The sequence below is a fragment of the Saccoglossus kowalevskii genome, chromosome 4 (assembly GCF_978046115.1).
Source record: "Saccoglossus kowalevskii chromosome 4, keSacKowa6.1, whole genome shotgun sequence".
Lineage (NCBI taxonomy): Eukaryota > Metazoa > Hemichordata > Enteropneusta > Harrimaniidae > Saccoglossus > Saccoglossus kowalevskii.
Genome location: NC_140644.1, coordinates 5,873,907 through 5,889,855, shown reverse-complemented (window position 1 = coordinate 5,889,855; position 15,949 = coordinate 5,873,907). Strand labels below are relative to the sequence as shown.

Genomic DNA, 15,949 nt, shown 5'->3' with positions numbered 1-15,949 from the left:
CTGCTTACAAAGTTGTGAAAAGCGATTGCAAAGTTGGTAGTTTCATTCGCCATTGCTACCTGTGATACCATATTAACCATTCCCATAGTTAAAAGTTCGAAAATATGAATAAATATTTCGTAAAATGGTGTTGAATTACTATTGTGTTACTCCAAGTATATAGAGGTCATTGGTCAATTCTAGAAGGGACTTGTGCAAGGAATATCGATTTTAAATCATCCAAGACATGAAATAGAAGTCAATTCGGCCTAATTACAAGTACTCTATGCAGCTGTGTAGGTTAGGTGTCCGACAAATGTTTAAAGTAAAGCACAGTCGGGCGTGGACAGTACGTGCATGGGAGACTCCCTGAGTAAACGAGCTGTTTATTTCATTTTTTTTTTATCACACATATGGAAAATATATAAGGCAACGTTCCTGCATTATTTCTTACTGTGATGTCAATCATTTATAGTGGATAATCGTGAACTTTTTTCATCTTTTTAATCAATGGAATGTTTTCAAATTCCTCCTATTTTCATGAACAAGTTGTTGATGCTGTCGACGCGCAGTGGGTTTTCGACTGTTAACGCACCGTGCAAAGTTGTCAAAGTAATTGTAAAGTTGTGCAAAGTTATTGGAAAGTTGGACGACGTATTTGTATATTTGACCTAAGTTGTTGGCATACAGACACGCCCAGTTGTGAAGTAGACAAAATTAATAAAACCCAGTTAAAAGCAGCCTATAGATGTTTACAGGAGCTGACTGTAAAATGTAAGAAAACTGCCTGCAAATTAGGAAAAAATCAAAGGAAATGTTGGCGGGGTTGCTTGTCTATTTAACCTAAGTCATTATCATGACAACCCCGCAGTAAAATTTCAAGAAAATTAAGTAAATGTTCCGAGAATGCCTCATATATAAGCATATTATCACAACAGTCAACCAACAAATCGACAAAAAACTGCTTACAAAGTTGTGAAAAGCGGTTGCAAAGTTGGTAGTTTCATTCGGCATTGCTACCTGTGATACCATATTAACAAGTCCCATAGTTAAAAGTTCGAAAATATGAATAAATATTTCGTAAAAAGGTGTTAAATTACCTTTGTGTTACTCCAAGTATATGGAGGTCATAGGCTAAATCTAGAAGGTACTTGTGCAAGCGATATCGATTTTAAATCATCCAAGACATGAAATAGAAGTCAATTCGGCCTAATTACAAGTACTCTATGCATTTGTGTAGGCTAGGTGTCCGACAAATGTTTAAAGTAAAGCACAATCGGGCGTGGATAGTACGTGGATGGGAGACTCCCTGAGTAAACGAGCTGTTTATTTCATTTTGTTGTTTCATCACACATATGGAAAATATATACGGCAACGTTCCTGCATTATTTCTTACTGTGATGTCAACCATTTATAGTGGAAAATCGTGGAATTTGTTTAACTTTTTAATTAATGGAAAGTTTTCAATTTCCTCCTAATTTCATGAACAAGTTGTTGATGCTGTCGGCGCGCAATGGGTTTTAGACTGTTAACGCACCGTGCAAAGTTGTTCAAAGTGATTGTAAAGTTGTGCAAAGTTATTGGCAAGTTGGAAGACGTATTTGTATATTTGACCTAAAACAGGACGAGAAACATTTCCCAGTTTTCGAAAAACATGGTTTTTACATTTTTTGATCAGAAAATTTAACAAAATGTATTGGAAATGAAGATAATTTTACTTTTTATTATGATCGAATATAGAAAAGTATTATTGTATGTCACAAGTGTGCCTAAAGTGCCTGTGAAATAGTCCACGACTACAAAAACCGTCAATGTATACGTTACTATATATCACTTGAAAAAAAAAATTCTTTGATCTTAGTATGGCAGCAACAGTAAGAAATTGTTTATTTCATTAAAAATATATATACATAAAAAAGATATTTCACAGAACACTTTTGTACAACAAAAATGAATGATATGAGACAAACAGTATAGTTTTATGGACAGAAAATATGTTATGAAACTTTCTAACCTACAAATATCCAGTTTACCATATGTAATTTCACTATAATTAACAGATGCATATTGAAATAGAAAATATTTGGGTAAAATATACCATCGTTTGGATAGTCGAGAAACTTTAGATTTTGATCCTCATATTACAATTCAATATCAGCAACTGCTAAGCTCTCAGAAGTGCCAAAGGGCTCTCCAGACAAAGAGTGTCAGAAATTTCCGACAACACTGCTATATTGAGATGTCAGAAATTTCCGACAACACTGTTATAATGAGATGTCAGAAATTTCCGACAACAGTACCAATGTGAAATGTCAGAAATTTCTGACAACACTGTTATGTTGAGATGTCAGAAATTTCCGACAACAGTACCAATGTAAAATGTCAGAAATTTCCGACAACACTGTTATGTTCAGATGTCAGAAATTTTCGACAACAGTACCAATGTAAAATGTCAGAAATTTCCGACAACACTGTTATGTTGAAATGTCAGAAATTTCCGACAACACTGTTGAGATGTCAGAAATTTTCGACAACAGTACTAAATTTCTGACAACACTGAGAATGACCATGACAAAATCTTGGTAAGAACTGTCCTCACTTCTATTAAAATGTGCATTTTAGTGCAAACAAATAAATGTTTTCTACATGTAGCAACTAAAAAAAGAAGTTTAATACCTCTATCCAATTTACAGAAAATGATAATGAAATTTGTCAAGAGAAAATTAGCAAATTAAAATATTTCTCAAGAACATTACAGTCGACACTGTATGAAGGTGGGCCACATCCAATGAAGATTTAAACATTTACTACAATACAACAAGTTCGATAACAGACCCAAAAATTCTACACAGATTCACAAGGATATGCCGTTCGACTCCAACCATAACTGTCATTACAGTACACATTTTTTGGGTTTCAATTTAGATCATACAGAGTTGCATTCAGTTCAAGTTTAAAACTCTGGTTTACCAGCATTTTGACTTGCAATTAGTTGTGGGTAAATGCTAACACAAATTAGCCACTTTCACTACTGTCAACTTAAAATAAAAGTACCTATCAAAGATAATGTCACCCACTGAACAACCATAAGAAGTCCCGTCTCAGATTTCTGCACATATTTTCATTACTTCAGTCACTGTCACTGTTGAGAAAAAAGTAAACGATAAACAAAAAAGGAATTGCATTTAAAAGACTAATTTGATAATCATTTCTCAAAAGCTGAAAAATCGCTTTATTTAATTACCTATTATGATAGAACACAGTTCATTCCAAAACTGAAACCACAAACTTTTTACAATGCAACTGTGCAAAACAGCCTACATTTTACATTACTGTTTATACCAGAATATTTTTGTGTGTTTTCTTATATTGCAAGAAATTGACACAAATTGCCTTATTTCTAGATAACTATATTGATATTTTAAATATACTGAATACAGTTAGTAAAAATATTGCCTGTATTAATATACGATTAATATAAAAACTAACCTGGCATTGAATTTGTCCAGCTCAGCATACTTTTTCTTAAGATTTTCTGAAGTGCCTTTCTTTAATTTGTTTGATTTAGTGAACGCAAAATCCCATAAAATACAAGACTCTACTTCAACTTCATCCTCCCATGCATTTCTATTTGCTCCAACCCCATGGTATGCTGATTTCCAAACACCTGTGTATGTCCCAACAAACCAATGTATTTTCAGTTTGCTGTCTGTCCTTGCAATGACTTGAGCTATCTGTGGCCTAGCATCATTATCAGGTGCCCAAACAGCAACCAGCATACCATCTTTAACTGAAATGAAGTCATCCATCTCCTGTACTTCAGGAAAAACCTTCTTTCCTTGATTTCCAATAATGATCTAAATACGGTATACAAAAATAAAATTTTTGTCATTTTTTAAAAAGTAACCAACATCCACTCTAATAAAGGGATGTAACAAGTGAAAATAATAGATATTTGACTTTTCAAGCTTAATGTGATTCTATGTACCATCAGTATGGCACTTACCGGATTACATGCACGGTTCAGATTCTGTTCAATTCTTCGTATATTTTCAGGCATTGCATCCAAATCTTCAGAATTTTGCCTTAACTGTTGTTTGGCCTCTGCTGCCTCTACTAAATCATGAAGCTGCCACCTTTCAGGAACATCTACGGGAGTCTGAAAATGACAGTCACAATAAAAAAACTTGCAAGTTATGAAAAATCAAACATTATAATGTTAATAGTAAATTAACAATTAAAAATAGGCACATGGGCCTGTCACTCATCGGTGATTATAACTTTACCGTCTTGGGAAGTTAATTTTACCCCCAGGTGCAAATGTTTCTAAACTTTTTTGGGAGCAAGATGCTAGTAAAATAAGCAAATTTACAATAAACTTTGATTGTTTATGTTTTTATTAGCGCATTATTGCAATGTAACTATATATTTATGTTGATTTTGTTTTCACATTAACTTTACACACATTATCTATGATGTCAATCATACATTATTGTGACCAATGCATTTGCTAAATTAGACTGTTCATGTTTTTTTCACACTGTCATCCAATTTCGTTTCGTCATCACGACCGAGTGTCCAAGCGTCATGGTACCGTGTCGTTTCAGAGGCCTGGAAAGAACACTTTGCTAAAAACTGTAATTAGTGACTGACCAGATGTATAAATGCACATAGTTTGGTCAAAAGTCCAAGTATGTAAAACTCCCTTTTACACAAACGTTCCAGTGCGACCATGAATCCATAGAGAGAACATATATGATTGTGGGTGTCAAGTATTGCAATGCAGCGTACATGCGCGATGTCAAGTACAAATGGAACACCCGGTACTTACTTTTTCTAAATCCTTTATATTACTCATGAAATCTTTCCAAGATTGTACAGCATGAGATGGCATTCTGTGAACAAAACCATTTGGAATGGATCTTTCCAGGGCTTCAACATCTAATTTCATTAAACTTGGTACTACCCATTCTGGGGGGTCATCTATACATGGAGTACTCTAATATGAAAACATACACAGAAAGAACATTAGCTTTGCTAAATAAAGTTTAATAAAATCACACTTATAAAATCACAAAACATATGGCAACAAATTTCTGTCGGTATGATTGTATTAATATGCAAGCCATGTGTTAATCAATGGTCACTTGCAGTACCTCCATGAAGAGTAATTTTGGAAAAGTTACTAAAAATACCACTAGCATTAACAATGCTGGCATGTTTTTTTTAAAACACAACAAACAAAACTGATAATGAAAACTTTCTGTGTCGACATTTTATACCAATGCCAAAAATTGTTTATTCATATACTCGTAACAACAGGAAACAACACATGACATGACAGTTTGAGCAAATCATAGCATTGATTAAGAGAACAAGCCAAAGTTACTTCCATGGCCACAACAGGCAATGAAAAAAATGCTCTTGGAAAATTACATCTAAATTAAAAAATTGCAGGTAGCAGGACTACAAGTTACCGATAGTTTTTAAGTGACAAGAGCTGTTATGGCATTTTTTGGAAAATTTATTTTGTATAAAAAATTGATATTTTGTGGCGTATCACATTGACTCTGTTTGAATAAAGTCTGATTTACCTACATGTAACTTTATTCAGGATCAATTTTTGATTTCTTAAAATTTTGTAACTGGGACTCATCTTGCAGTCACGCTAGTGCAAACCCTGAGCTTATCACAATCACACCTACACCTCCCAAACCTCCAATAATATGTGCCAACACATTTCTGTAGGTGTGACTGTGTTAAAATTAAAAAAAAATGCAGGTAACAGCACCTGGTGTTCTCGCCAGAAACAGGACACTGTGTAATCAATAAATTACTTATCAGTCTGATGGACTGAGGAGATAAAAATAAATTATTTCTAACTTACTTTGAAACATATTAGGCCTGGAACATCATCTTCACTAGTACACTGAGGTTCCCATGGGTCTGATGACCATAATCTATAATGCATGTATGTTTTCTGGTCAACTTTTCTGAATCGAAAGTTATGTGGCTTTGAATGTCCATTAAAATTACCATATAGATGTGGTATCAGCCATTCTTTTATATTTAGAAGTGGCCCCAATACCGCCACATTGATGGCAGGTGTATAGGCATTCTTGATAATACTTATCAAATCTGTAAATATACAATAATATTAGCATTACATGGATAACACACATTTACAGTCACAAATGAAACAGAAGAAGCAATCTGTTGGGATTTAACAAATAATAAAGACATTAGCAAACACTGTTCATTACAATCTAAATATGTAAAGTTTTTCAAAATGAATGTGTACCTAGATTTTACTATCAGTACATATGTTTTTGAATATTTTTATCTACATGTATTGCTTGCACAACGTACCTTCAACTGTATATGCATTATCTTTCCTGAGGCCTGTTGATATTTTAGAAAACATCTGATCAACATTTTCATGGGTATGACCAACCGGTAAAAAGTTGACATACACCTTCAGAAGAAAAACAGTAAATTGGAACTGTAACAATCATGTTTTATGTGCTGCATAGTTTTTATCTGATCTGATACAATTACAAATCTCAAAGATAAGTACAATACCAGAGATACTAGTAATTGGATTATGTGCTGTTTCTGTCTTGATAACTTAGAACCGCTTTCTAGGCTTCAAGCTAATGTAATATCAGCACTCTCCCAATATTCAGGAACTTATACGTTAAAATATTAACAACAGAAAAATAGTAATGTAACAGGGAGATTAAGCTATTTATTCAGAGTCCATGGTAAGTGCAAATCATAACCTACAATAGTAAATATGCGAATAGGAAGTGAAGAAACATTGTATTTACCCATTTACTTCATCATAAAATATGAAAAAGATCAGGGTCTCTATAAAACACCACATGGTTTGTAGATGTTGTTCTACTGGTTGAAATAGGATATCTTTTCAGTAATAACTTGAATAAATACTTACCTCTTCAAATATATCTAGTTCCACTAATAATGACATGAAGCTGAGAACATAACGGTTTTTGCTTTCACGGAAACAGTTATCTAGTTGGAGATACAGTACTTTGGCAAGATGATTTTTGGCAGCAACTAGCACTTCTAAAAGAACATTTAATGTTAAGTTGGAGTCATGTGGCACTTGATTAAAGTCAATATATACATATGGCAACTTCCCAGATGTCACACCTGTATGCACAATATTTCCTTGATGTTTGGGGGAAAAAAAACATTAAATGTTAGTACTAACATAGATATTCGCAAGATAAACTTGTAATGTAGTTCCTCTTACTCAATGGAAGTAGTATTTTAACTACTGTAAATATTGTACTCTACTCTTTCGTGAATGCTATGTCTCCACAAGTTATTTCAGTAAAATTTATAGTTCATCGAATGTTATGCAGGAGTACTGTAACTGATTATCTGTACAATTACATTTCCCAATCACAGCAGCTAAACAGTCAGTACAATACAAACAATACCTGTAACATGTGACCTAAGTCTATGTAAATTAGAGGTTCCCTTGTCTTCTTTAATCAGATGTGGTAAATCAGTTTTATTTTGATCCATGCCATCTTGTATAATAGTCAGTATTTCGTCTGGCTCCTTCTCGGCTTTCTCTCTATGGTAATGGAATCGTTTACGCTCTTTTCTAGAAAGCATAAAGAGGATAAAGTAAGTGACTAACTTGAACTAAACCAACTCCACAATATGACAAAAAATGTGAATTAAAAAAACAACATCGATTCATAAAAATAAGTGCAGTCCCGATGATGCATTGTCAAACAGTCTGCCTTCTGCACATGCATACTTGCTAGACTCTCATAACATATTGAAGTTGTATTTTAATTTTTGTTAAAAACTAATCATTTTTTTCTTTTCAAAAACATATGTATATATATTTTACTATACTTCATACAGTACAACGCGTGAAAACAGTAAATTTTAAAAAAGAGTTCTCGGCTACTTAGGGAGTCCCAAATAAACATGGTAAATCCAGACGACTACATACAGCCAAAACAAAGTCAGCTTGGACTTTCAGTTGTGGGACACGACAAAATAAACGCTGCCGATGATACATTTCGAGAATAAACGCACGTTGGAAATAAATAATAATTTTATTCAACACGAAAATCCACTACAGAGAATAATTTTATGGTTGTAAAACAAATAACAGAAATAACACTTCACGCAACTAATATCACAAATAACACAGTTTATTTTTCAAATTTTGACAAATTTCACTTTTTAATTTTTTATGGCATTGTATGAACATCTGTATTCTGTGAAAATTTGAAATTAAAATTATTAGTGGAACTCTGTTAAATTTGCATCAAAAAAATAATAAGTGAATGGATGTGGCAGTGTTGTTGTTTTAATTGGCTCATTTGCATAATTAGACGTAACCGGTTGCCTATCTACAGTTGACTGACAGGGCATATGCAAATTACTGATCAGGGGTCAAACTCATCTAATACCATAAGCTAATGTTATTGTTTAGGACAAAGCAAAATTGAAGTACAGTTCACTCCAAGAGAACACGTTGCGACATGAAGTAACACCTGCCTTTTCACTCTGCAAACGCACACACAAGCACTATTTCCGTATATTGAATACGTTGGCAAAGAAAAAAATACCAAAAGGAACAAGTTTAAATCATGTTTGTATTAACACTACACGAAAGCAGTTTCACGGTGAATACGAGTAATTACATTACGTGAGCATGATTACTAAAAACTGTGGCGTGATTGAAGGAGGCTGATGTTCTATTTATTTCCAATACATGTGGTTGGCGACTTTGATTGCGTTTATTTTTGAAATGTATCATAGGCTGAGTTTGTTTTGTTCTGCCTTGCAACTGAAAGTCCAAGCTAACTTTGTTTTGGCTGTAATGTGCTTTTGCCAAGTTTTTTCTGTCTTACCACACCATTTTTTGTTAGTTAATGCTTTAAATGTGCAACCAGACTCCCCAGGCCAATGTTAGTGAGCTACTCACTGTTGCATCTTGGGATTTAATTTGAACTAAGTCAAATAACTTAGCCATTTTTCAGGCAAAACCCACAGATGATTTCCTGGATTTCTCACAAATTGTGCACATGTTGGATTTAAGTTAAGGGTCAAATTAACCTACATAAGTTTACAAAAAGGTTTCAACTAAATATAAAACATAATAAGCCACAAAAAAATCACCAAAAATTCAACGTCTGTCATAACATTGAAAATAAAGTTTTTATTTATGCGACAACCACTATGCTACCAGTGACTGGTAATTCTTTGATCCTGATCTGTGTGATTGACATGCCTATTGTCTGTACATGTGCGACTAATTTCTCTAAAAGGTGTAGTCTTTAATGTATAGGGTGAACATTTTAAGCGATAACATTTTGAATACCTACAAAGCGAATGTGAAAGCAACTGCTTCAAAGAAGAGGTCAGAAAGTTAGAAATAAACAAATCCTCATCTTTATTATTTTTTACCTACCATACCTTTATACAAATCTACCAATCCAGCAATAAAGGAATACAAATACTTACTCAACTTGATGGTTATGTAGAATTACCAATGCTCTAAGTCTGTTTCTCTCCACAGCTGAATTTGCCTTCTGATACTGTTCATCTAATTGTACACATGTGCTACACGCTACAAACTCATTACCCTACACAAAGAAAAATCAATGCATATAACAAATCAAATTACCGGTACCAATTAAGAAAATATGTAATTTAACTCTGGAAAAATATCATGTATAAATTTATTATGTATAATTTATGTACATATTAAGGTGAACCACTTGAAGAAACGGGTCCAACTACATGTACAAAACTGTGTTAATGTGTTTTTACGGTGAATAAAAAAAATAAACATGTACGTACAGGGTGACAAATAGCTACCCACATACACATACATTCTCACTGAATAACGTAAAAATGACTAATTTCTACTGGGTTTTGGAAAATTTACCAGTCTGGTAAAATTGTGGTTTGTTCAGTTAAACATTAAAGAATTCTTCACACAGTTTTATTTAATTAAGGTATAGATGCAGGCTCTATTATTATCCAAACAGTCTTGGCTATAGACTGTTAAAATTTTACATCAATGTGAATAGTGGAACATACTCAAAAAAAACAATTTTAAAATATAGAAAACAGGTACAAACATTCTCTCTTTTGAATGCTTAGCAAGATTTAGCAAGGCTGTACATAAATAATAAAAAAGAAACATGGCGAAAGAAAAAGTAATGACAGGATCTTCATATTATGTATTATTTAACTTTTTACAAAACAATAATAGGTTTAAACACAGTCCCTCTAGAGGGACTGTGGTTTAAGTTTGGAACTGTTACAGCCATTTTAATTATGAGCATGAACAAACTTCTTACTGAGCAAATGTTTATGCAGATTAGCCATTATCTCTACTTGTGTTTTTCAGTTTACCATGGAAGTTCAAATATAAATACATGTAGCTCTCACAATTCTTGTTTATTCCAAGTGAAACCTTAACACAACGTTTATTAGTTCAGGTGTATAGATAGTATGTTTTGTTTTCATATTACAAAGTTGTCAAGCAGGATGTGTGCCGTATATGTTCAATCCCGGTCAGTATTTGACACTTCGAATGTCATTGTCCGATAATACAAAGCTTTTAAAAATAAGCCCAGACGTCCTTTTGTTTGTAAATACATCGTCGAATAGTGTGTCAATTTTGCAATCAGTCAAATGTAGCAGGCAAAATTAACCCACATCGAATGAAAGGCTATGAAAAAAATCTCAGATAACCAACTCTAAGACAACCATTTGGATTGGTTGTATGGGGCACCGCCAGCTGGCATCGCTGTCGCTGGGTGCATATGATAGAGGGAAGTTGTGCAACCAAATTTGCCAAGTTCGCAGTTTTTCGCCGATAACAAAATAACTAAGGCAAACACTCACGGTTTTCAGCATTTTTGTAATAAAGACATTATTCTCTATTAATAATCAGCCCAAAACAGTAAAATTTCTATTAATTCTTGTGTTTTTTCGACGTTTTTCGAAAAACCTGCGATTAGGCTGCGAAAGTAAACATTCCGGAGGGGGTGAAACGGAAGAGCATTACCAGGCGACGGACGCTGGGCTCTTTGGCAACGACCGCAAACGTATCGTGTCCAGTCATTGGTTAGTCACATAGAGGTCAAAATACGCGTTCTATTTTTACGCATTAAATTTGGCTCTTCTCTCTATCATATACACCCAGCGATACCGATACCAGCTGACTGTGGAACATAAATACCCAAAGATAATAAATACCTTGCCAATGGTGAATTCTGACAAATGTGTTGTCCACATCCTGCAGAAATAATCATAGCAAATGGTGTCTTGTCTGCAAAAACCTCTCTGCTCGAATTCATTGATCATTCTTTCATACACCATAATTTTTGTCCAGGAACATGGTAAAACAACTTTGGTGTTGTGTGGCATGTAGTCGCCCATTCTCTCAAAATAAAAGCGCATCCATGCAATTGATGTTGAAGTTTTGTCACGCATGCCACCCCTGTATAAATTGCCGTGCTTCACAGTAATAATATCTCGGCGGAACAGCTTTTGGCACTCTCTGAATCTGTAGCGTGAGACATTGAACACCATGCACCAACAAAAAATACCGACACACCCAGTTGTAAAGTCGACAAAATTAATAAAATCCAGTTAAAAGCAGCCTATAGATGTTCACATGAGCTAACTGTAAAATGTAAAAAAAACGCCTGTAAAGTAGGAAAAAACAAGGGAAATGTTGGCGGCGTTGCTTGTATATTTAACCTAAGTCATTATCATGACAACCCCGCATTAAAATTTCAAGAAAATTAAGTAAATGATCCGAGAATGCCTCATATATAAGCATATTATCACAACAGTCAACCGACAAATCGACAAAAAACCGCTTACAAAGTTGTGAAAAGCGATTGCAAAGTTGGTAGTTTCGTTCGCCATTGCTACCTGTGACACCATATTAACAAGTCCCACTGTCAAAAGTTCGAAAATATGAATACATATTTCGTAAAAAGGTGTTAAATTATCGTTGTGTTACTCCAAGTATATAGAGGTCATAGGTCAATTCTAGAAGGTACTTGTGCAAGCGATATCGATTTTAAATCATTCAAGACATGAAATAGAAGCCAATTCGGCATAATTACAAGTACTCTATGCAGCTGTGTAGGTTAGGTGTCCGACAAATGTTTAAAGTAAAGCACAATCGGGCGTGGATAGTACGTGCATGGGAGACTCCCTGAGTAAACGAGCTGTTTATTTCATTTTTTTTGTTTCATCACACATATGGAAAATATATACGGCAACGTTCCTGCATTATTTCTTACTGTGATGTCAATCATTTATAGTGGATAATCGTGAACTATTTTTATCTTTTTAATTAATGGAATGTTTTCAAATTCCTCCTATTTTCATGAACAAGTTGTTGATACTGTCGACGCGCAGTGGGTTTTAGACTGTTAACGCACCGTGCAAAGTTGTCAAAGTAATTGTAAAGTTGTGCAAAGTTATTGGAAAGTTGGGAGACATATTTGTATATTTGACCTAAGTTGTTGGCATACAGACACGCTCAGTTGTGAAGCCGACAAAATTAATAAAATCCAGTTAAAAGCAGCCTATAGATGTTCACATGAGCTGACTGTAAAATGTAAGAAATCCGCCTGCAATGTAGAAAAAGACGAAGGAAATGTTGGCGGGGTTGCTTGTCTATTTAACCTAAGTCATTATCATGACAACCCTGCAGTAAAATTTCAAGAAAATTAAGTAAATGTTCCGAGAATGCCTCATATATAAGCATATTATCACAACAGTCAACCATCAAATCGACAAAAAACTGCTTACAAAGTTTTGAAAAGCGGTTGCAAAGTTGGTAGTTTCATTCGGCATTGCTACCTGTGATACCATATTAACAAGTCCCAAAGTTAAAAGTTCAAAAATATGAATAAATATTTCGTAAAATGGTGTTAAATTACTGTTGTGTTACTCCAAGTATATAGAGGTCATAGGTCAATTCAAGAAGGTACTTGTGCAAGCGATATCGATTTTAAATCATCCAAGACATAAAATAGAAGCTAATTCGGCCTAATTACAAGTACTCTATGCAGCTGTGTAGGTTAGGTGACCAACAAATGTTTAAAGTAAAGCACAATCGGGCGTGGATAGTACGTGCATGGGAGCTCCCTGAGTAAACGAGCTGTTTATTTCATTTTTTTGTTTCATCACACATATGGAAAATATATACGGCAACGTTCCTGCATTATTTCTTACTGTGATGTCAATCATTTATAGTGGAAAATCGTGGAATTTGTATAACTTTTTAATTAATGGAAAGTTTTCAATTTCCTCCTAATTTCATGAACAAGTTGTTGATGCTGTCGGCGCGCAGTGGGTTTTAGACTGTTAACGCACCGTGCAAAGTTGTTCAAAGTGATTGTAAAGTTGTGCAAAGTTATTGGAAAGTTGGAAGACGTATTTGTATATTTGACCTAAGTTGTTGGCATACAGACACACCCAGTTGTAAAGTCGACATAATTAATAAAATCCAGTTAAAAGCAGCCTATAGATGTTCACATGAGCTGACGGTAAAATGTAAGAAAATGCCTGCAAAGTAGGAAAAAAACGAAGGAAATGTTGGCGGGGTTGCTTGTCTATTTAACCTAAGTCATTATCATGACAACCCTGCAGTAAAATTTCAAGAAAATTAAGTAAATATTCCGAGAATGCCTCATATATAAGCATATTATCACAACAGTCAACCAACAAATCGACAAAAAACTGCTTACAAAGTTGTGAAAAGCGGTTGCAAAGTTGGTAGTTTCATTCGGCATTGCTACCTGTGATACCATATTAACAAGTCCCATAGTTAAAAGTTCGAAAATATGAATAAATATTTCGTAAAAAGGTGTTAAATTACCTTTGTGTTACTCCAAGTATACAGAGGTCATAGGTCAATTCTAGAAGGTACTTGTGCAAGCGATATCGATTTTAAATCATCCAAGACATGAAATAGAAGCCAATTCGGCCTAATTACATGTACTCTATGCAGCTGTGTAGGTTAGGTGTCCGACAAATGTTTAAAGTAAAGCACAATCGGGCGTGGATAGTACGTGCATGGGAGACCCCCTGAGTAAACGAGCTGTTTAATTCATTTTTTTTTTGTTTCATCACACATATGGAAAATATATATGGCAACGTTCCTGCATTATTTCTTACTGTGATGTCAATCATTTATAGTGGAAAATCGTAGAATTTTTTTAACTTTTTTAATTAATGGAAAGTTTTCAAATTCCTCCTAATTTCATGAACAAGTCGTTGATGTTGTCCGCGCGCAGTGGGTGTTAGACTGTTAACGCACCGTGCAAAGTTGTTCAAAGTGATTGCTAAGTTGTGCAAAGTTATTGGAAAATTGGAAGACGTATTTGCATATTTGACCTAAGTTGTTGGCATACAGACACGCCCAGTTGTGAAGTCGACAACATTAATAAAACCCAGTTAAAAGCAGCCTATAGATGTTTACAGGAGCTGACTGTAAAATGTAAGAAAACTGCCTGCAAAGTAGGAAAAAATCAAAGGAAATGTTGGCGGGGTTGCTTGTCTATTTAACCTAAGTCATTATCATGACAACCCTGCAGTAAAATTTCAAGAAAATTAAGTAAATGTTCCGAGAATGCCTCATATATAAGCATATTATCACAACAGTCAACCATCAAATCGACAAAAAACTGCTTACAAAGTTTTGAAAAGCGGTTGCAAAGTTGGTAGTTTCATTCGGCATTGCTACCTGTGATACCATATTAACAAGTCCCAAAGTTAAAAGTTCAAAAATATGAATAAATATTTCGTAAAATGGTGTTAAATTACTGTTGTGTTACTCCAAGTATATAGAGGTCATAGGTCAATTCAAGAAGGTACTTGTGCAAGCGATATCGATTTTAAATCATCCAAGACATAAAATAGAAGCTAATTCGGCCTAATTACAAGTACTCTATGCAGCTGAGTAGGTTAGGTGACCAACAAATGTTTAAAGTAAAGCACAATCGGGCGTGGATAGTACGTGCATGGGAGCTCCCTGAGTAAACGAGCTGTTTATTTCATTTTTTTGTTTCATCACACATATGGAAAATATATACGGCAACGTTCCTGCATTATTTCTTACTGTGATGTCAATCATTTATAGTGGAAAATCGTGGAATTTGTATAACTTTTTAATTAATGGAAAGTTTTCAATTTCCTCCTAATTTCATGAACAAGTTGTTGATGCTGTCGGCGCGCAGTGGGTTTTAGACTGTTAACGCACCGTGCAAAGTTGTTCAAAGTGATTGTAAAGTTGTGCAAAGTTATTGGAAAGTTGGAAGACGTATTTGTATATTTGACCTAAGTTGTTGGCATACAGACACACCCAGTTGTAAAGTCGACATAATTAATAAAATCCAGTTAAAAGCAGCCTATAGATGTTCACATGAGCTGACGGTAAAATGTAAGAAAATGCCTGCAAAGTAGGAAAAAAACGAAGGAAATGTTGGCGGGGTTGCTTGTCTATTTAACCTAAGTCATTATCATGACAACCCTGCAGTAAAATTTCAAGAAAATTAAGTAAATATTCCGAGAATGCCTCATATATAAGCATATTATCACAACAGTCAACCAACAAATCGACAAAAAACTGCTTACAAAGTTGTGAAAAGCGGTTGCAAAGTTGGTAGTTTCATTCGGCATTGCTACCTGTGATACCATATTAACAAGTCCCATAGTTAAAAGTTCGAAAATATGAATAAATATTTCGTAAAAAGGTGTTAAATTACCTTTGTGTTACTCCAAGTATACAGAGGTCATAGGTCAATTCTAGAAGGTACTTGTGCAAGCGATATCGATTTTAAATCATCCAAGACATGAAATAGAAGCCAATTCGGCCTAATTACATGTACTCTATGCAGCTGTGTAGGTTAGGTGTCCGACAAATGTTTAA

General features: G+C 34.4%; 1 protein-coding gene across 1 annotated transcript; it reads right to left on the bottom strand.

Moving 5' to 3' along the window:
• Nucleotides 1-3,108: 3,108 nt before the first annotated feature.
• Nucleotides 3,109-11,501, bottom strand: LOC144350661 (uncharacterized). Its single transcript, XM_078008757.2, has 10 exons — nt 11,251-11,501; nt 9,502-9,623; nt 7,449-7,618; nt 6,935-7,173; nt 6,349-6,454; nt 5,867-6,117; nt 4,811-4,978; nt 3,986-4,138; nt 3,469-3,836; nt 3,109-3,121 (listed from the first exon to the last, which is right to left on the bottom strand). The coding sequence occupies exons 1-10, from the start codon at nt 11,485-11,487 to the stop codon at nt 3,109-3,111; spliced, it is 1,827 nt and encodes a 608-aa protein (XP_077864883.2). The 5' UTR covers nt 11,488-11,501.
• Between the last annotated feature and the right edge of the window lie 4,448 nt (nt 11,502-15,949).

What these genes read in the sequence shown, in the direction of transcription:
- LOC144350661 (XM_078008757.2), bottom strand. Translation starts at nt 11,487, where the DNA reads ATGCGTGACAAAACTTCAACATCAATTGCATGGATGCGCTTTTATTTT. An exon ending in CTACATAACCATCAAGTTGA is followed by an intron (nt 7,619 to 9,501) that starts GTAAGTATTTGT and finishes TATGCTTTCTAG; the next exon opens with AAAAGAGCGTAAACGATTCC. An exon ending in CAGGCCTAATATGTTTCAAA is followed by an intron (nt 4,979 to 5,866) that starts GTAAGTTAGAAA and finishes TTTTCATATTAG; the next exon opens with AGTACTCCATGTATAGATGA.